The sequence below is a fragment of the Carcharhinus amblyrhynchos genome, chromosome 5 (genome assembly GCF_965287045.1).
Source record: "Carcharhinus amblyrhynchos chromosome 5, sCarAmb.v2.hapA, whole genome shotgun sequence".
NCBI classification, from domain to species: domain Eukaryota; kingdom Metazoa; phylum Chordata; class Chondrichthyes; order Carcharhiniformes; family Carcharhinidae; genus Carcharhinus; species Carcharhinus amblyrhynchos.
Genome location: NC_137328.1, coordinates 102,067,673 through 102,090,764, shown reverse-complemented (window position 1 = coordinate 102,090,764; position 23,092 = coordinate 102,067,673). Strand labels below are relative to the sequence as shown.

At 41.4% G+C, this 23,092-nt stretch overlaps 1 protein-coding gene across 1 annotated transcript in view; it reads right to left on the bottom strand.

Annotated features, from left to right (window-relative positions):
- The window catches only part of jmy (junction mediating and regulatory protein, p53 cofactor), a 93,194-nt gene extending 70,841 nt beyond the window's left edge, over positions 1 to 22,353 (bottom strand). The window contains exons 1-2 of the mRNA XM_080189345.1: positions 21,336 to 22,353; positions 13,337 to 13,510 (exon numbers count right to left, since the gene is read on the bottom strand). Of these exons, the coding sequence (XP_080045471.1) occupies positions 13,337 to 13,510; positions 21,336 to 22,241 (1,080 nt within the window). The 5' untranslated portion in view covers positions 22,242 to 22,353. The remainder of the gene's footprint in view (positions 1 to 13,336; positions 13,511 to 21,335) is intronic.
- Positions 22,354 to 23,092: the final 739 nt, after the last annotated feature.

Below are 23,092 nucleotides of genomic sequence, written 5' to 3'. Positions count from 1 at the left end.
CTTCCCTGCTCTTTGGAGTAGAGAATTTAAAGACACTCAGATGAAATTCCTCATCTTAAATGGGAGACCCTTACTTTTGAAACTGCAGCCCAAGTTCTAGATTCCCACAGGAGGAGAAACATTCTTTCATCCAATCTTTAGAACATTCTATGTCATTATTAAGTATCATGGCTCAATGCCCTTTCACAACAGTTAGAAAATATTTCTTTGTAGGAAAAAAATTAAGCTAGTATGCGCCAATCATGTGACTAAGCCCTGTCTACATTGCTTAAGTGATTTTGTCCTGTTTGCTATTTCTTTTCAAGTCAGACATATCTCTTTTAGATGACAGTTACAGCGAATGTATTGAACAGGCGATGACTAGCTACGTAAATCTGCCAACCTTTTCGTTAAATTTAGTAAAATATCCATGCTGAACCCCAAAAATATGCTAAAAAACATAATACAAACTAAAGATTTCTCTCAGCTTTTTTTCAAATGACAGATGGACAGGCACACACAGGCTGTTTATTCCTACAGGGAGGCTGCCAACATTTTGAAGACGAAATACATACTAATGAAATCAGGTCAAGCAAAATGCAATGTTATATTACAAATCATCAATGATAAAAAGGAAAGTTAATCAAAAGTCATTAATCACAGCCTACGCTCTCTTTTCTTGTCCTGCCAATTCTTTCCCAACTTTCTCTTGATAATATGTTTTTCTCATTCAATGGCTAATAAATCACCTGATGCTGTGGGATACCAACCAATATATCATTACATTAAGCAATCACATAGCAATTTCAAACCTGCTATTTGTACAATTGTTAAGCATAGTAGTATAAATCAAAGTGATTAACAACACAAGAAAATCTTGTGTTTATGTGTTACAGTACGACAGTACCAAAGAAACTGGTCTGTCCTGGCAACTGTTTGCAGTATTTACTGACATTATTCCTCATTTCCATCACTACGGTATTTAGTTTTTGTCATTATCATTTAGCATCCTCAATTTAGGAGACATCCTAAGATGTTTTGCAAACAGATGTGAAGAAATGGAATCTTAGCCAGAAGTGAGATTGGTAAGAATGATCAGATGCTTAGAAAATTGGATCTTGGGAGTTTTCTCAGAAAACAAAATGGTGAAGTGGGATTTGACATCATTGCACACAAGTGCTTTTTTTTTCCTTCCATTGTTTATTGTGACATTATGACAGTTTGGGCTCTTTGCACGTGTGCTTGCCAAAAGGTCAAGGCCAATTCTGTACATGTACAGACAGTTTATCCCCACCATCCACCCACGACCCCCCCCCCCCCACCACACACACACACACACACACACACACACACACACACACTGCAGCCAGTTTACACGCAGGCTGGAGATACAATACAAAATAAATGAAGCATCCAGAGGCTACTTAATAAAGCACTTCATAAACAAGAAATTAATCTAAAGTACAGTAACCCCTATGCAAGCAAACATGCATAGAAATAACCTAAACAAAGAATTCAAATTTCATTACAACAAACAGAATGAGGGCAGTGGTTCATAATAATTCCAACAGCCAATCTGATTAGGCACTCAGTTATGCAAAAAAAATTCTGGTGTTCATTTTATAAGCCCAATCTTCTTGTGCTTTTTGTAATTTCATAAAATCCCTGCAATACAGAAGGACGCCTTTCAGCCCATCAAGTTTGTACCGACTCTCCAAACGAGTCAGTACAAACTTGATGGGCTGAAAGGCATCCTTCAGGAGGAGTGGCGGCACAGTAGCACAGTGGTTAGCACCACTGCTTCACAGCTCCAGGGTCCTGGGTTCGATTCCTGGCTCGGGTCACTGTCTGTGTGGAGTTTGCACATTCTCCTCATGACTGCCTGGGTTTCCTCCATTCCCACAGTCCAAGGATGTGTGGGTTAGGTTGATTGGCCATGCTAAGAAATTGCCCCTTAGTGTCCAGGGATACGTAAGTTAGAAGAATTAGTGGGTATGATATGTAGGGATATGGGGGTGGGGATTGTGTTTGGTGTAGACTCGATGGCCCTTTGGCCCTCTTTCTGCACTGTAGGGTTCTAATGTCTAAGAGCATTCCCCCATTTTAGACAGCGGTCTTTCCCCATTGACAGCAATAAAAAAATTACAACGATAAGAATCTTTAATGGCCTCAGTCATGCCAAAATGCTATGGAATCTTTTGTCACCATGGTTTAATTTTTTTATCCATAAAATGGTATTTTCAATAGTACGCACCAGTGAGGAAAGGTCGGATAGGCTAGGCTTGTGTCTAGAAGAATAGGAGGCGAACTATTGAAGCAAATAAGATTCCGAGAGGTCACAGAATGTTGTGGGGAGGATGCTCCCCCTTTTGGATAATCTAGAATTCAGGAGTCTTTGCTTAAATTAAGGTATCGCCTATTTAACTAGAGATGAGGAGAAGCTTTATCTCAGAGCCATGAGTCTTTGGAACTGTCATCCTCGAAAGGCGGAACTCGATAGATTCTTGATAAGCAAGTGGGTGAAAGGTTATTAGAGGTAACTTGGAATTGGAGTTGAGGTTGCAGTCAGATCATTGGATGGTGGAGCAGGCTCAAAGGGCTGAGTGATCTATTCCTAATTTGTATGTTTGTTTACTTGTGTATATTCCTAGCTGAACTCTCCCATCACATCCAAGAAAGAAAACTTTCCCCTTCCCAGGCCTAGACTAAGCAGCTTTCCCCTCGAAGGGAGGAAAACTGACCTTCGTGTTCTGCATCCTACCTTTCTCATTCATTTTTACCCTCCCTCCTTCCCCTCTGGCTTCTTCTTCATTGTTTGCTCATCTCCTTTTCATTCCCCAGCTTCCTGTGTGGGAAGAAAAATGTCCTAACACAACACCATGAACAACTTCATTCTCTCTTCATACGTATTTTTTCCTTCCTCCAACCTTGTCCTCCTCCTCTTCCCTTATTTATATTTCCATTTCCCTCTTATTCCTTCCCCTCATCATTAGCCTCAGCTGAGTCTAATATTTAACCTGTTTGACTTCAGTACTGAATTTGGGTTTGACTTCATGTGCTTTTCTAATTTCATAGTAGTTGACTTTTATTCATTGCTGTAAAAACAAATAAGTGCACATATGTCCATAACTTTTACATCAAGCAGCCAACTATCACCTCCAGCTCCATGAATCATTAAAACCTGCACAATATTGTGACATCTGCAGTAAACTTTACCACAAATAGTCTGACGAAGTACAACCAGTTGACTAATTGCTGACAACGCATAAAGTCTCAAAATTATTGCAAAGATGCAAATACACGTGACAAACTATAATTTTAAAAACTGTAGGTTGAAAATGTATGTCTGCTCAGTTGTCATCATCATCTATGCTTCAAAATTTAGGCTCTACAAGTAGTATAGGAACAAGGCTGTAGGACTTCACAAATAAAGTGGTTAGAAACCAATTTAAATTGAAAGACATCCCAAAAGGACTATAAGAATAAGAACAAAGAATAAAAAAAAGAGAAAATAAGAGAATGAATGGAATGTGAAAAACTAAGAGTATGAGGGGAAGAAAATCTATGCCTTTACTTTCCCAGAATACTAAGAAAATTTGGCATGTCAGCTACGACTCTCATCAACTTTTCCTGATGCACCATGATAAGCATTCTTTCTGGTTATATCACTGCTTGGTATAGCTCCTGCTCTGCCCAAGACCGCAAGGAACTACAAAAGGTCGTGAATGTAGCCCTATCACACAAACCAGCCTCCCATCCATTGACTCTATTTACACTTCCCACTGCCTCGGCAAAGGAGCCAATATAATTAAGGATCCCACACACCCTGCATACTCTCTCTCCCACCTTTTCCTTCAGGAAAAAGATGCAAGAGTCTGAGATCACGTGTCAACCGACTCAAGAACAACTTCTTCCCTGCTGCTGTCAGACTTTTGAATGGACTTACCTTGCTTTAAGTTGATCTTTCTCTACACGCTAGCTATGACTGTAACACTACATTCTGCACTCTCTCATTTCCTTCTCTATGAACGGTATACTTTGTATAGCGCGCAAGAAACAATAACTATTCACTGTATGTTAATACATGTGACAATAATAAATCAAATTAAAAAAATCAATAGAAACAGCAAGGTCGTAATCAGGAAACCCCCACCCCCTCAACACAAAGTTTAATCTGTCTCCAATCCTCCCCCAATCCTGGAGTGACCTACCTTCCTGCAAATATCTGATATGCACAATGCCTGCAACCCAATGTCAAATCACCTATTACTTAGCTCCACCCCCAGTGACTGCTCCTGCAGCTCCAAAACTATGGCCTAATCACTCATTAGACAACCAGCTTTCAATCTATCTTGCTGCGATCAGGAAATAAAGGCTAAAACAAAAACAGTACTGTAATTAAATTCACTAAATCACTGTTCCATTACCTTCCCATTTTCATGTTATTACTGGACCTAATTTCCATTTGATACTTTAAAACAGGTCAATTTGCAGTCCAAGGCAGAAGCACACCTGCTTTTCCTGGTCCATGACTGTTATAAAGCCAATCGTCTGCTGGATCTGGCACTTAACACCTTTTTCAATTATTGGGTTTCCAAGGCTAGGGAAATTTTCCTGCTCGACGTTATTGTAAAATGGAGGCAAATGCCCATTTAAAAGATTTCACAACTAACCTGACCCCTAAAACCAGACTCGTTGCTGCCATTAATAAAGAGCAGGTAGTTGTGCACAAGTTGCTCATTTTATTTGCTTTTAAAGCTCCACACGCTTTCCACCTGTACTTTGGGGAGTGGAGGTGGGATTAAAATTACCCCCTTACATATAATTCCAGCACGAAATAGTACACACAGGTTGTTGCACATTATATCCAATTACAAAGAATAAACCTCTCATTTATTTGTCTTTCTGCCAAAAAATTAGCCAGCGTAATTTAAATAGCAGATGCTGATAAGGATCAATCAATAGATTGACTTGGAGAAATTACAGAAAGTGACAGCAAAGGAGTTCAAGTATTTTCAGTATCAATGGCAGCCTCAACTTTATGTTAATGTAGCATGTTTTCACTGTACATTTCTTCATTTATTCCAAAGTACTTCCTCCTCTCCCCACCAGTCCTGTAATTGACATGCACTGTTTACATAAGCAACAGCTTACACATATACATATGTATATATACACACATGTATTTATATATTATAATACACACCTTTAATATAATTAACCATTCCAAAGAGCATTATAAAACAAAGTATTACACAAAGGCACATATTAGGCCAGATCAACAAAAGCTTGATCAAAAAGGTAGGTTTTATTTGTGGAAAAGGAGGAAAGCAAGATAGAGGAGTGCAGAGATTTAGGAAGGGAATTTCAAAGCTTAAGGCCTAAGCAATAAAGGGATGGACACCAATAGTGCAGCAATTATAACTGAGAAAGCACAAGAGGCTAGAATTAGAAGAGTGCAGATATTCTGAGGATGGTGAGATTGGAGGTGATTACAGAGATAGGAAGGAGCTAGGAAATAGAGGGAATTTGAAAACAAGAATGGGGGCTTTAAAATCAAGACCTGGCTTGATCTGAAGCCCATGTAGATCAGAAATGTTTATTGGGGGAGGGGGAGGACGGAGGGGGAGGACGGAGGGGGAGGACGGAGGGGGAGGACGGAGGGGGAGGACGGAGGGGGAGGACGGAGGGGGAGGACGGAGGGGGAGGACGGAGGACAGAGGTTAAAATGTGGCCAGCCAAGTTTTGGATATCATTAAAACATTAAAAATCTAGGCTTAGTATGATTTACGCTTACATAAAATCAAAATTAAATCATACAGCTCCAAATAAAATTTTAAAAGCATTTTCCCAGTCAGTCAGTAACAACTAGAATGACAACCATGCACAAAATAGGCAAGGGAATTAAGGGTTATGGGGAGAAAGTGGGAAAGTGGAATTGATCCACTTCAGTTCAGCCACGATCTTATTGAATGGTGGGGCAGGCTCGAAGGTCCTTTTGGCCTACTCCTGCTCTTATTTCTTATGTTCTTATGAAATAAATAAAATTCAACATGTCCACTCGACGCATCCTAAGATTAAACATTCAAAGCAAAAATTCTTCTTTTTGGAAGTAAGGAATGAAAAATTCTTCCTGCATTTACAGAACAATCCATGTTTGTGGTGAGTACTGATTAACATAAACAATCATAAACACAAATTTTAAATCATTATTCCTCAAAAAAATTTCTGCACAGTAATTATATTTCTCAAGAGCTTTCATACAGACATTGCAAGATGTAGGATCAAACACAGATTTACAAATTTAATCTTTACTAAATCTTGCAAGTTGTCAGGCAATTAATGCAAAGTTTACAACCGTTACATAAACTGTACCGCACAATAAACGTTTTCTAAAATGATCTCATATTGAATGCTGGGCTATCTGTAATATGGACCAGCTTCTTTTTAATATCAATGCAGTTTTACACCCATCCACTGGAAACAGTAAAACTGCTAAATGCAAATGAAATATCAGTCCTAAAAGCACCGTATGTATAATAAATACACAACAGAGCAAGTTGGGTATTTAAAGGATGCAACACATTAAATGATGTTGATAAGCCACATATTACAAATTACACTGCAGTTGTGAATCTTGTCTGGTTCCAGTTATATTGTACATTTGGCATTGGTGTGATGCAATGGTTCACACCATCATGTTGTTCATTGTCTGTTATAATGCTGGCAATTTAACAGAATCCAGAGTTTTTTTTGTGACTAACTGGAAATTCATCTATCAAATACTAGGTGCTACCAATGGCCAGAGGCTTAAATAGACCAGCTATATAAAATACTGTGGCTACAAGAGCAGGTCAGAGGCTAGGAATTCTGTGGTAAGGAGCCCAACTCCTGACTCCCGAAGCCCATCTATCATCTACAAGATCAATGGCCTTGTGTCACCAGTTGCTGTAGCGTGCCAATGGAGAAGCAAGTGAATGTTTCAGATGGTGGATGGGATGCTAATCACGTGGCTTGTTTTGTCCTCAATGAATTTGATTGTCTCAAGTGTTGTTGGAGTTGCACTTATCCAAGAAGTGGAGAGCATTCCATAATACTCGTTATGCTTTATCGATGGTGGACAAGCTTTGAAGAGTCAGGAGGCAGAATTTCTAGTCAATTACTTGCTCCTATCATTTTCTTCAGGAACTACACTATTATCTGGACATTGAATCTCCTCAGGAATGTAAATATTATGGAGGTAGTACACCGATTTTTAGCTATAGTAGGGAAGCGCCATTCTAATAAAATTAACATTTTTAATAACATATCGAGGGCAAGTTTTTTTCTATTTGCTGGTCCACCGATCACTGCTGACCCACTGGTCTGCCCATCACAGCTGGCCCACTAAGTTCGGCAAATCATACCTGACCCACAGTTTGCATAACTCCACGATTATCAGCAAAAAAGATTACTTTCCATCTATCACTGTGCAAATATTTAAACAACCATAAAAAAAACTCAGTGCAGTTCAGATTTCATTCAATAATGGGTAGGTTTTTTCAAAAGCTCTAGTCAATAAAAATGTACGATGGTTAAACCAGAAGTACTTCCTCCATTCTTTAAACAAATTTCACTTAGAAATCCCAATTATTATCACAGAGAATCACATGCAAACAATCCTAATCATCATAGTTAATGAAGACCTTTCACTGTTGCTCACAATATTACTGAATTTAATTTATAAACCTAGTCCCAAGTATAATCTTGGGCACAAACACATTCACTCAAATAGGCAGGATGTTATAGAATCATAGAATTATACAACACTGAAGCAAGCTATTCAGCCCGTCAAGCTTCTATCAACTCTTTGGTGAAGATATCGAACTACTTCCCTGTTTGCTCTTCATTGTCCTCCAGCATTTTTCCCTTAAGAATTTATTCAACTATCTTTTGACTGTTACAATTGAATCTGCTTCCACTACTTTTTCAGGTCATGCATTCCAGACCACAAGTTCTTTTGCCCACCACCATAAATCTATACCCTTTCTCTAATTCCTCCAAATAACTTGGTATCCTTCTATTAAATCTCTCTACATCCTATATGAAGCATATTCCCCATGTTATTGTAACAAACACTACCCTATGGACGGAACTGAAACAGGCATTTAACCTTGGACTAGACAGTTAGATCACGTGGCTCGTCAGTGATCACTTTGATAGCTTTACAAAACTTAAAGATTCTGCTTTTGTGCACAATAAGATGTTAAGTCACTCAAACTAAAATTATTACTAACAACATCCAACAAGAGCTGGCTGATCTTGCACCTCAAACAATGCAACTAAAATATCCCTAAATAAATTAGTTGTAGACAAAACTAGATATATTCTCTCAAAATCTGTAAACAGTATTAAAAATGCCATTGTCCATACAGGTAACCATATACAATATAACAGCACAAGTCAAGCTGCTCTTTATTCACGTTCGGACAGATTTCAAACAATATGTGCAATACATACGACAGATGAACTAAAGTGGAAAGAAAGGCATTTTTTGCATATTGCACCGAAATAGCTGGTGTTTTGTTTTGGTTTTGCTGACAGATTAAAAGCCAAATATTTAAACTAGCAGAACAACTTATTCACAAAGTAGTTTATCCAACATCCAGAACAGGCCTGTGAATTCAGAAGCTCACTTCCATAAAGGAAAATTATATAATGATATCTAATAAAACTTCACCAGGATTAACTTGTCTCATCTTTTTAGGTAATCCCTCGAGATCGAGGAAGACATCCTTCTACTTTGGGTTGAAAAGTTCTGAAATGGCTCATAAGTCCAGTGCACAATCTGAAAACACAAATATGTGGGGTAGGTGATGCTCAGAGGATCAAATAGGTGAGGTGTTTGCAGATTTGTGCATTGTCTCTGATGGCTCAAATTCGTCTCTGCATAAACCCAAAGTCTCTCAATGTATTTGGTGCCTTCCCAAAAGAATCTTCCCCATTTTGGTCAGTCACAACTAGAGAGTCCCATTACTCAGGAGGGATGTTTGACTTCCTCAAACATGCTTTGAGGGAATCCTTAAAGCATTTCTGCTGATCTCCTGGAAGTTTCCTGCTGACACAGAGTTCCAAGTAGAATAGTTGCTTCGGCAATGTGGTGTCAGGTATATGACAAATATGCCCTGTCTAGACGGGCTGGTTTTGAAAAATTAGCACCTTGGCTTGGGAGACAATGTTGTTATTGGACTTCTTTGCTTTACCACTGAATTTAGGATTCTGCAAAGGGATACTCCTCGAGTACTTGAAGGTGCTTGCTGCAGGTTGTCCGGAATTCTGAAGAATCTAGGAATGTGCAATCTGAACCGACAGCATTGGATGCAGCGAAGAATTTTGTCATCTATTCTTGCCTATAGCAACAAGAAGCTCAAGGTATGTCTTACATAGGAGAATGGGACGTAATAAAGCACCTTTGATCTATTTATTTTATGAAAATTAGTTCAACAATAAAAAAAGTTTTCATTATGCAAACAGTAGTCATAAAATACAAGCACAGAAATAAATGCACTGCAAGTAGAAATCACTCTACCTGACTTTTCTACCTATCTTTCTTTTCTTTCATGGGATACTGTCATCACTGGCATGGCCAACATTTATTATCCACACCTAATTGAACTGAATGGTTGTTGGACTATTTCAGAGTACAATTAAGAGTCAACCTCAGTTCTGAAGTCATACGTGGACCAGAACAGGTAAAAACATCATCTCTCCTTCCCTAAAGAACACTGGTGAACCATGTTTTTTTAAAACAACAAGTGCTGATAGTTAGTGTCATATTAACAGTATAAGTGATTAAAGGTGAGCCAGATAGGGTGTCAGGGCCACCACACAAACAAGAGACAGGAGTGGGGCTTTTTGACAGTGACTCGGAGACAACGTCTAATCTGGTTGATGAGACAAAAGTCTCTTCTGTTTACCAGTGCTAAGTGGCTTAAAGATTTGATCAATATCAACCAAGTCTTTAATAAACTTTCAGGGGAAAAAAAAACACACTAAATAATCTCACTCAGTGGATTGGTGTGGGGAAAGGAAAAATGTTATATTGCTAGAATAAGGTGTTGAGAAGTTGAAGCCAAGATACATTTATAATAGATGGACGATCCATGAATACTTGAGACCAACACTCCATACAGTCCTAAACTGCAATGATAATGTTGTGGATAATGTCAGATCTGATTTAGTTCCTTTGAAGGATCATCACAATGACACAATCACAGAAGGAACATAAAATGTGGATTTGATCTCCAATTCTTCACATTCACTCTAACATATTCAGGATACAGAAGGAATCTGGCATGTTAGAAGCACTAGCACGTGGAACCACACCATTCTGTTTTTGATTCAAGACTTTAAAAAAATCATGCCATCCATCAACAAAGCTAATTTCCTTCCACCTCTGCAACATGACCAACTTCCATCTCTACATCATCTCCACCACTGTTGGAATCTTAACCACATCCTTATCACCTCCTGACCTAATTTCTCAAACATCCTACTCACTGGTTTGGTCTCCATTTCTCCATCAATTATAATCCTGCTGCTGTTGCTACTACTACTACTATCTGATCCAGCGCTAAATCAGACTCGTCTATTATTTCAATCCTCATCTGGTGTACACTATCTGCCTATCCAACATCTAGCGATTTAAAATCCTCATCCTGGTCCAGGAATTCTTCCCAATCCTTTATTCCTTTTTTTATTCATTCAAGGGATATGGGCTTCATTGACTAGACCAACATTCAATGCTTCTTATACATATATAAAGAGCAAGCTCTTAGCTAGGTAGAGGGTTGGCCCAGTCAAGAATAGGGGAGGGAATCTATGCGTGCAGAGAGAGGAAATGAGCGAGGTATTAAATGAGTACTTTGCGACAGTATTTACCAAAGAGAAGGACTTGGTGAATGATGAATCTGGGAAAGTGTGTGTAAATAGTTGGAGTTATGTTGAGATCAAAAAGGTGGTGGTATTAGAGCTCTTGAGAAACATTAAGGTAGACAAGTCCCCAGGGCCTGATGAGATATACCCCAGAATACTGAAAGAAGGGAAGCAATTACTGGGGCCTTGAGAGACATCTTTCTATCCTCACTGGCTACAAGGGAGGTCCCAGAGGATTGGAGAAGAGCCAGTGTTGTTCCTTTGTAGCAAAAATAATCCAGGTAATTACAGGCTGGTGAACCTTTTTTCAGTGATAGGGAAATTATTGGACAGGATTCATCGAGACAGGATTTACTACCACTTGGAAATGAGTGGACGTATTAGGGAGAGGCAACATGGTTTTGTGAAGGGGAAGTCATGCTTCACTAACTTGATCCGAGTTTTTCGAGGATGTGATAAAGATGATTGATGACGGTAGGGCAGTGGATGTTGTCTAGGTAGATTTCAGTAAGGCTTTTGACAAGGTCCCCATGGCAGACTGGTGCAAAAAGGTGAAGTTGCATGGGATCAGAGGTAATCTAGCATGGTAGATACAAAACTGTCTTTGTCATAAAAGACTGAGTGCTTTTCTGAATGGAGGACCATGACAAGTGGCATTCCTCAAGGATCGGCGCTGGGACCTTTGCTGTATATATACATATATATAAAAAATAAATGATTTGGCGGAAAATGGGATTGGTTTGACTAGTAAGTTTGCAGGTGACACAAAGGTTGGTGGATTTGGGGATAGCGATGTAGACAGAGGACACAGCAGGATATACATCAGTTGGAGAATTGGGCGGAGAGATGGCATATGGAACTTAATCCAGACTAATGTGAGATAATGCATTTTGGAAGATCTAACACAGAGAGGAAACGTAGAGTAAATGGCAGAACCCTTAAGAGTATTGATAGGCAGAGGGATCTGGGTGTACAGGTATACAAGTCACAAAGTGGCAATGCAGATGGAGAAGGTAATCAAGAAGGCATATGGCATGCTTGCCTTCATCGGCCAGGACACTGAGTTTAAAAATTGGCAAGTCATGTTGCAACTTCGTAGAACCTTAGTTAGGCCACACTTGGAATATACTGTTCAATTCTAGTTCCACACTACCAGGAGGATGTGGAAGCTTTGGAGAAGATGCAGGAAAGATTTACTAGGATGTTGCCTAGTATGGAGGACATTAGCTATGAGGAGAAGTTGAAGAAACTTGATTTGTTCTCACTGGAGTGGAGGTTGAGGGGTGACCTGATCGAAGTCTACAAGATTATGAAAGGCATAGGCAGAGTGGATAGTCAGAAGCTTTTTCCCAGGGTGGAAGAGTCAATTACTAGGGAGCACAGGCTTAAGGTACAAGGTTTAAAAGGAGATATCCGAGGCAAGTTGCTTTTTCTTTTAAACAGAGGGTAGTGGGTGCCTGGAACTTGCTGCCAGGGGAAGTAGCGGAAGCAGATACGATAGTGACTTTTTAGAAGTGTCTTGACAAATACATAAATAGGGTGCGAATAGACGGATACAGTCCCAGGAAGGGTAGGGGGTTTTAGTTCTGTTGGGGAGCATGATCGCTGCATGCTTGGAGGGCCAAAGGGCATGTCCTTGTGCAGTAATTTTCTTTGTTCAATGCCTGCTCCTAATTGTTCACAAAGTGCTGAGCTGCAGTCCATGTGTTGTTGATACACCCACTGTGCTCTTAAGGATGGAGTTCCAAGATTTTGACTCAGCAACAATGAAGGAATGGTGACATATTCACAGGTCAGGATAGTGAGTGACTTCAAGGGGATCTTCTAGATGGTTGCATTCCCATACATCTACTGCCCTTGTCCTTCTAGGTGATATAGGTCAGAGGTTCAGAATGTGCTGTCGAAGCCTTGGTGAGTTGCTGCACTGCATCTTGTACATGACAGAGTTCTGCCGCTGCTCATCAGTAGTGGAGAGCACGAATGTTGAAGGTTTTTGCTGGAGTGCCAAACAAGCAGGCTACTTCGTCCTAAATGGTGCTGAGCTTCACACATGCTGTTTCAGCAGCACTCAAGTGGAGAATATGCCGTCAAACCTCTGACTTGTGCCTTGTTTGTTGGTGGACAGGCGTTGGGAAGTCAGGAGTTACTCTGCAGGATTTCTAGGCTTTGACCCTGCTCTTGTAGCCACAGTATTTATATGGCTAGTTCAGTTCAGTTTCTAGTCAATGGTAACCTTCTAGGATATTGATAGATAATTCTATAAATACAAACTGTCACAAACAGAATGAAAAATAGGACATTATCACTGACCCGATTTAAGGCAGGCATGTATAAAAGCATGTTAGGTGTCATTTATGGAACAAGTTGCACACTTCACTTCCCATGTTACAAACCCTTTATGTACTTTTCTGCTGACATACCAAGTTAGACTGCAATCGCTTACCTTTATCTGCTGACGTCGGAGCATGGCCAGTTCTCTCATATCTCTGAACGGTTGCAGTAGATATTGGTAGAGTTCTGTAGTTGCTTCAGATAAAGCAATATAGGCATCATCTTCTTCCTGGTAAAGTTCCAGAAGTTCCACCATAATCTCTGTAATCTTGTGCTTCTCCAGCAGCTATGTGCAAATCAGAATGTGTTTTACTATTTGAATTTCTCAGTCAAACTCAAGTCTTGACTACTCTTTTAAGTTTATACGTTGAGTCTGGCAAACTCTCTGGTGATTGATATATTTGAACATGAACATGAAATGCAAGTGAAAGAAATGCAAGCAGTGAAACATGTAATGACCTTAATGTAACAAACTTGTATTTTGCATTCAACTTCAACATTAACCAATAGAGGCTTCTGTTGTGGGCAATTTAATTCTTTACTGGGGACATTAGAAACTCTTCAAGCTGCCAGATTCGTTAGGTAGAATATTAGGAGAAAAAAAATAGATGTAGTTGAATGAAGATGCAGTACTAAGTTTGACAGAAATGAAAGTCACACACAAATGGACAAAAATGAGACTCGATAAGTACAGAACTAAATACATGAAACTTATTGCAGAGATAAGAACTTCTGTGTCTCAGAATTGTGAAACTATAGCATATGCTTCAAGGGTTATTGTTTACACTATTTAAGACAAAAGTACTGTTAACTCGATTTGGTTGGATAGCCAGATAAAGGCAGAGAGATTAAACAGATATGGAAACAAGGTTAGAATCAATGGCTCACGCGGAGGGTAAACACCAACATGAACTCAGAGTTTAATGACCTATTTCCGTGTTTTGACTTCCATGCATTCATATGTATGAAATTTTTCATACCAGTTAGAACATAGTTGCTTCAGTGGCTCTGATAGAACAATCACAAAAGTGACAAAAGCAACTGGTTCGGAACAAACAATTCTTGAAGACCACACCAAGTTATTGTGCTAAATAACTACATCTAAAGACAAAACCTTTATTGTTATAAATGACCTCAAACAATGTGGCCTTTAGCACACTCCCATCTCTAATTACTAATTCAGCTAATCTCCCTCTCCACAACTTGCTATAAACCACAATTTGATGCCATCAGCAAATTCTAATACTGTTCCTTCAATTCCCAAGATCACTTTCTATGTAAAGAGCAACTTCTAGCTGAAGCTCATTTGGAATATCAATTGCAATGTGTCCCCAGTTCAAGAAACATCCTTTACCAATACTGTTTATTCTCTGCCTTCCATCCATCTTCTCTGTTCACGTGGCCACATCCTTCTTACTATCTGTGTTATGACCTTTCAAAAATTCATTTTAAAATCATAATGCAGCATATGTTGTGAAAGTGCAATGCCATGTCACATTTAAAACAGTGATAAGGAGTAACTTTTTTTCCTCACAGAGGAGCAGTGTGTCTTTGGAACTCCTTTCATCAAAAGGCAGTGAAAGCAGAGTCTTTGAACATTTTTAAGACAGAGATAGATAGATTCTTAATAAAGAAGGGAGTGAAATATCAGAGTGTGGTTGGTGGAAGGTTGCAACCAGATCAGCCACGATATTATTGAATAATGGAACAGCCTGAGGCACTGACTAGCCTACGCCTGCTCATAATTCATATGTTCATATTATTTTACACTATTAGTGTGCAAAACATTTACATTTACTTACACATTTAGTCATCTGTTTTAAGTTACAGACAACAGTCATGCTCTGCACTGTAACATAACCAGAAGTAAAACAATTTCTCCTATGCCAATAAAGGTCACAATCACCCGAAACTGCATAGAATCCTTATAGTGCAGGAGGCAGCCATATGGTCCATTGAGTCGGTACCGACTCTCTCGAGAGCATCTTACCCTCAATCCCTGTGGCTTATCCATCTAACCTATACATCTTTGGACACGAAGGGGCAATCTAGCATGGCCAATCCACATAATCTGGGCACTTTGGGACCATGGAAAACAACCAGAGCACGTGGACAACAACCCCCCCGCTGACCCCTCACCCATGCAGACACAGGGAGAACATGTAAACCCCACACAGACAGTCACCCAAAACCAGGATCAAACCTAGGTCCCTGGTGCTGAGACAGCAATGTCGACAACTGTGTCACTCTGTTGTCCCAATTCCACTGGATCAGCTACGCGCTTAGGATGTCAGAGTCCTGACTGCCGCAGAAATCTTCTTCGCCCAGCTCGAGGAAGACTGCTGAACAACAGGACAACAAAGTAAGCCTTCAAAGACACCCTGAAGATTTACCTCAAAAAAAATGCAACAGTGACTTCAATGCTGGGAGATCCTTGCTCAATAGGCCTACTTAGAGGAACCTCCTGATTGAAGGGACACAATTCTTTGAGAACACCCGGTGGCAAGAGGAGGTCCAGAAAAAGAGCCTGAGAAAGGAATACCAGCAAACTAGAGCTGGAAAACCGAACCCACCTCCCGGAAACACTTACGATTCTGGTACATTACTCTGCTAACTCGAGTACAGCCTGTTCCTTTCATGGATCTATAACATATTATTCCCAATATTAAGACAAAGTTTTGCAGGTTTAAAAGTCCAAATTTCATTTTGACAATCTAAATAATTTCTCTTCTTTTGGGCTTTGCTCACTAAACTGTAGACGGATGTGATACATACCCATGAGGCATTTTCAACTCAACTAAAGATCCAAGGCAAATGCGCAACTTTGAGAAACGGCTAGTTTTGGATGCAGATGGTGAAGGTTAGTGACCACGGATACTAGTTGAGTAACCCAGGATATTACAGCCATTTCCCTGAGAATGTATGGAACGACAGATGATGACAAGTGGAAGTCATAACCGCTGGTCAAAGCATTTCAACACCTCACCCATTACGCCCCCATCCCAAACAGTACCCAACGTGCCACTCGCATCAACAACTGTGCACAGGTGTAGGTGGAGTAGTTCTTGGCCCTCACTGCAAAACTCAAAGGGTGCCAGCCAAATGCATCTCAGCACCTTGATTCTTACCTCTGCTGAAGCCACAGCCATGCTAAATTGTCCCTTAGTGACACAAGATGTGTAGATTAGGGGGATTAGCATGGTAAATACATGAGATTTCAGGTTAGTGTCTGGGTGCAATGCTCTATCAGAGTCAGTGCAGGCTCGATGGGTCGAATGGCCTCCTGCATTGTAGGGATTCTATGAGATTGTCAATGCTGACAACACCAAGAGTTGCTGGGATCTCTAGAAATGAGAAACTTGTATGTTATCTTCACTGCTTGAAGATATGTAAAATCTTGCTTACGAAATTCCACTTGATCCACACATACTAGTTGTTCATACCTTATAGATCAAGAACAACCAAAGTCTGCCCAATATTCTAAAGTTGACATGCACCTCATGTTAAAAAATTTCAAGTTGGTTCTTGAGTTTCTTTTACATTAGAAGGGTATAGAACATTGAACGTAACAGCACAGTACAGGCTCTTCTGCCCTCAATGTTGTGCCAAACTACGTCCAATCCCAAGATCAAGCTATCCCACTCCCGATAACTCTGGTGTGCTTCATGTGCCTATCCAATAACCGCTTGGAAGTTCCTAAAGTGTCCAACTCCACTATCACAGCAGGCAGTCTATCCCATATCCCAACCACTCTGAGTAAAGAAGCTACCTCGGACATCCCTCCTATATCTCCCAACATGAACCTTATAGTTACGGCCCCTAGTAACAGCCACATCACCCAAGGAAATAGTCTCTGCACGTCCACTCTATCAATCCCCCTCATCATCTTATAAACTTCTATTAAGTTGCCTCTCATCCTCCTCTGCTCCAAAGAGAAAAACCCCAGCTCCCTCATCCTTTCCTCATAAGACCTACCCTCCAAACCAGGCAGCATTCTAGTAAATCACCTCTGCACTCTCTCCAATGCTTCCACATCCTTCTTATAGTGAGGTGACCAGAACTGAATACAATATTCCAAATGTGGTCTCACCAAGATCCGGTATAGTTGCAGCATAACACCACGGCTCTTAAACTCAAACCCCCTGTTAATAAACACTAACACACTATAAGCCTTCTTCACAGCTATTTCCACTTGAGTGGCAACCTTCAGAAATCTGTGGATATGAACCCCAAGATCTTTCTGTTTCTCCACATTCCTCAGAACCCTGCCATTGACCCTGTAATCTGCATTCAAGTTTGTCCTACCAAAATGAATCACCTCGCACTTATCAGGGTTAAACTCCATCTGCCACTTTTCTGCCCAGCTCTGCATCCTATCAATGTCTCTTTGCAGCCTGCAAGAGCTCTCCACCTCATCCACTAATCTTGGTGTCATCAGCAAATTTACTAACCCATCCTCAGCCCCCTCTTCCAAATCATTGATAAAAATCACAAATAGCAGAGGACCCAGCACTGACCCCCAGTCTGAAAATTTTCCTTCCACCACCACCCTCTGTCTTCTATGAGACAGCCAGTTACTTATCCAATCGGCCAAATTTCCTTCTATCCCACATATCTTTATCTTCTTCATGAGCCTACCATGGGGAACCTTATCAAACGCCTTACTAAAATCCATGTATACAACATCAACTGCTCTACCTTCGTCCACACTTAGTTATCTCCTCAAAGAATTCAATCAAATTTGAGAGACAGGACTTACCCCTCACAAAACTGTGCTGACTATCCCAGATTAAACTGTATCTTTCCAAATGGTCATAAATCCTGTCTCTCAGGACCCTTTCCATTAACTTACCGACCACTGAAGTAAGACTAACTGGCCTATAATTACCAGGATCATTCCTATTTCCTTTCTTGAAGAGAGGAACAACATTCGCCACCCTCCAGTCCTCTGGCACAATCCCCGTGGACAATGAGGACCCAAAGGTCAAAGCTAAAGGCTCTGCAATCTCATCCCTTGCCTCCCAAAGTATCCTAGGATGCTATATTGATGCAACCTGTTCTATAAGTTGAATTTGTGCTTCTAGCTCATTTGTTTTCCATCTTATGCTATACATATTCAATAACAGAACTCTTAACTGGTTAACTGTCTCCTCCCTTCATATTTATCTTATCTGTGACTTAGACTCTATGGTTTACAGAATTCCCTGCACATCTGGTTCTCCTGCCAAAATGGATAACCTCACATTTTTCCTCATTATATTCCTTCTGCTATATTCTTGCCCACTCACTAAATCTTGTCCAAATCCCTTTGAAGTCACTTTCCATCTTCCTCATCACACATTTTTCCACCTAGCTTTATGTCATCAGCAAACTTGGAAAAACTACATTTGATCCCCACACCAAAGACATTAAAGTTGGGGCTCTTGCTCTCTATTTTCTGTCCATTATCCAATCCTTAATGCATCCAAGTATATTACCTCCCATCCCACATTCTTTCATTTTGCTAACCAACTTCCTGTGGGGGATTATCAAAAGCCTTCTGAAAATAAAAACATAACTTCACTGCAGTGCTCACATAAGCCTACTTGTGACATGAATAACAAAAAACCATGTCCGTTTATTACTTGTTAGTAACACTCTCAAAGCCCCAATATGTTCATCTAATATGATCCATCATTTTGGAAGATTATCCCCGGTGCAACCACTATTACTATTACCTCTTTCAGCTCTTGAGAATATAGAATATCAGGTGAAGACTAAACCTTCAGTTCCATTAAGTTCTCCAATACAACCTTCTTTCTAATACCAATTTCCTTCATTCCTCATTTTCTCTGGTCCACTGGATCTCTAATTATGGGAGATTTCTTGCATCATCCTCAGAGAAAATCTACATTGATAAAGATACCACAAAGTGCAGTAGATAATTGTTTGTAGGACAGCATGTGTGTACAAACCACTTCCAACCAATAACAAAATCAATGCAATGATTTTTTTTTAAAAGCTTGATCACTTCCAAGAAAGTGAGGAAAAAGGAACCCACAAATAGAAATGCAAGCATTCAAAGGGAAAACAATAAACTAAGTCATATACACAGATACTTCTGCTAAAATAAAAATGGTAATGTGCACGAGAAAGGGGGCACACGTGAATTTTATAAAACATAAATTTGATGCATCTAAAGCAAAACAAAACTTTTAATGACCAATTCATCAGTGCAATAAATTCTGCAACTAGAAGCAGGATGCAATTTAACACCAGTTGGGGTAGCACAGTGGTTAACACTGGCACCTCTCAGTGCGAGGGACCTGGGTTTGATTCCCAGTTTGGGTCACGGTCTGTGTGGAGTTTACACATTCTCCCCATGTCTGTATGGGTTTCCTCTGGGTGCTCCAATTTCCTCCCACAGTCCAAAGACATGCGGGTTAGGCAGATTGGCCATACTAACTTGTCGCTTAGTATCAGGGGGACTAACTAGGGCAAATGCATGGGGTTATGGGGACAGAGTTTGGGTGGGATTGTGGTTGGAGCTGAGTCGATGGGCCAAATGGCCTCCTCCTGCACTGTAGGATTCTATAATCTAAATAGCATTTCATCTCAATGGATAACTGGAACAACGAAGTAAGCCACTTTCCCATGAACGATGTAGTCACAGATGTGTCAACTCACACTTAAACACCCACTAGTGGCTGGTATGACCTATAAACAACAGAAACAGATCTGTTGGTTAAGTTAGAAAATTACTGTGTAGCACAATGGGGGGAGCAACAGTATCTAAAACAGGATATTTTGCCAAGTGGTTTTTACTTCAAAATTCTTATCCAGTGTATAGTATGTGCACAAATGTCAATCTAATTCCACAAGAGAGACTCAACTTTATGGTTGTCAATAAAGCAAAGTCAATGAGACGATAAAATAATTCAACGAATATGCAGATAATTGAAATGCAAAGTACAGGAGATGAGGTTAAACATATGTTTGATTCCTCCATAAAAAGGTTAAAATCTAAGGCATTTCACAGGTGGGAAGAACAGCTGGTTTTATTTGTCACTGCCAGTCTCAGGCTGCTCTATGAAGATATAGCTCATGTTTGCGGAAGAGTTTGACCTCCCAAGGTTGGAGATCACATTTCCATAATGTAAATCAACAGATGGCAAACAAAATATCTTAAAACAAAGAGATGCAACGGTTCACAAACGTCCACATTGTGCTCTACAGTCATGTTCAGACTTAGGTTTGATGTAGGATTAAGATAGGCCAATGCTAATAGTGTGGTTAAGAAGGGCTTTTAAGCGAATCAATTTGTAGAATGCAAGTCCCACGGCTACCTTAATGGCAAACAGACCCAAGAAACCAACAAAAACTTACATTTATATAGCACCTTTCCTGGCCATTGAACTCAGAAGACTTTACAGCCATTGAAGTACCTCCCACTCCCCCCTCCCTCCACAAAGTGTGATAATTACTGAAATATAGGAAACATGGAAGGGAATTTGTGCACAGCAATCTTCCACAAACAGCACTGTGATAATGTCCAAAATCTACTCATGATGTTGACTGAGGGATAAATATTGACCAGAATACCAGAGATAATTTTCCCAATTTCCTTTTTAAAAGAGCAATGGGATCGTTTACATCCATCTGGGGATGGGGATAGGGATGAGGATGGGGAGGGTGGTGGTGGTGGTGACAGGTTCTCTGAACATCTCATCTAAAAGAAGGCACATTCAAACAACATAGCACCCATTCAATGTTGCACTGGTGTATCAGCTTGAATTTTTGAGCTCATGTTCCTTCAGTGGGATTTGAAGCTGCTTGATTCAGAGGCTACAGCCACAGCTGACACTCCAATTACAGACAATGACAAAAACAAAAAGTACTTGCTCTCCACTCTAACAGCAAACATATCAGATTGCTTCTGACGCAATTAGTGATTCATCATTAGAAAGTTGCAAAATCTTACGCAAAAAAAATTAAATTGATAAATATAATCAATTTTTTTATAATTTGGATGGCTATCACTATCCAGATACGATGGTATTGGGAAAGTAAGACAAATGTCATTAAAAAGATTAAATAAATTGACTACCATATCAAAAAGCAAGTAGGCTCACCTCCTGCAATCGCTTCTTGGCTCTGTGCAATACCTCCTCATATCCTTTCTGCCTCAGCTCACTCAAGCTCTCATAATACTCGTCTGGGTTATCGTTTTCAGTGAACAGGAGATGAGAGAGGATTTTCCATCCACAAACATCCAGAGCATGACCAAGGTAAACTTGAAGTTGTAAGCAGAGCGAGTCCATCTCTCCATCAATCACTTCAGAGGCTCCAAATAGCACTGACCACATCCCCGAGGGCTCTTCGGGAAACACTGGTAAACAAGGCTCTAACTCGGAATTTACGGCACAAAGTTGCTGATGGATGGATCGCAAATCCTGAAAGGAGAACAGTCCAGCCCAACTACAGTCATCCGGCATCACAACATCCTTATCTTGGTCCTGCTCTCTATCAGCTGCTGTGGCAGCATCTGGAAGATGGGCAGCATCGCGAACTGGGCCTAAATCAGCCTCACCTGTAGTGTAGCCCATCACTTTGGTGCCCCTCCAAGCAACCTCAGGGAGCCCCGGTCCTCCATGAGAGGGGCTCCTGGCTCCAGCCTCCGCCGCAGACGGCCGGATGCTGCTCCCTCCCCGGGTCGGGCTTCTGAGGCCAGTCCCGCTCCGAGCTGAGCTCTTCACCCCAGCACCCCCCCGAGCCGGAGGACTCCCGCCGGCCGGGGTAGCCTGTGATTTCTGGGCGCCTTCTTCCTCCTCCTCCTTGCCCCCTCTGGGCCCCTGCTCCCTCGCCCCTATCCGCTTCCTCTGGACCGTCCTGTTGTGGCAGGTTATGGCAAACTTTCCTTCCACTTCATTCCAGGCCACGATGAAAACAAACTTGTGTTTCTCCTTCTCGTCGAAGACGTTGGGTCGCACGGCCACCCAGTCCGACTCCAAATTGTCTTCCACGGCGAAAGACATCATCCACTCCGTCTCCGCCTCGATCAGAAGAGAAAGGTGAAAGACCGGCAGCGGAGAGCAGACACAACATCCGTTACAAGTTCAGCGCTGGACCAGCCATCTTGGCTCCGACCGTTCCTCCTCCACCTGCCCCCCTCCGCTCCAAGTGTCCCACCATCCAGACCCCCTCCCCCCCCCGGCACTGTGCGGGCTGCTCCGAGTCCCTCTCCAGGCCGCCCTCCGATGCTCTGCCCCGCTGCTCGACCCGACTGGGTATTGTTTATCTCCCTCTCTTCCTCCGCCTCGGGCTCTCCAGAAAAATCTCCCAGACAATGCGGACTCCTCACATCACGTGTCAGCATCTGTTTACAAGTCGACGCGTCAACGCTCGAGACGTAGAGCCCCGGCAACCCCACGCGACAATGGGACGCTCGCGCCGTCCCGTTCCCGCTCCCGCTTCCCCCCCTCTCGCCGCGTCCGCATGCGCAGCAGGTATGCGTTCTCCTCTGCCACAGCGTCCGCTTGCACAGCGCGCATGCTCGTTGCCCCCCGCCCCCCCCCAGTCCAGTGTCCCCGTCACCAACGCCGTCTTCGGGATGCTCCCGTGACGTAGCGCGTAAAGGCGGCACACACGCGTGTGCTTGTATCCTCCAATCAGAAAGCTGGTTCAGTGTAACAAGAGCAGCAGCTGAGCTTTTTGTTGCTCAGACTGGAGCAAGCAGTGGAGGAAATGCCAACTGAATGACATGATGCTGGGAATTCACTGGACGCGTTCTGTGGACGGGAGTAAAAAAAAACTTCTCCTCAGGGAGTCCCACGGGGTCGAGGGTGACTTGCTTCCACACTTAAAATAAGTTCTCAGGTGACAGAGGAGT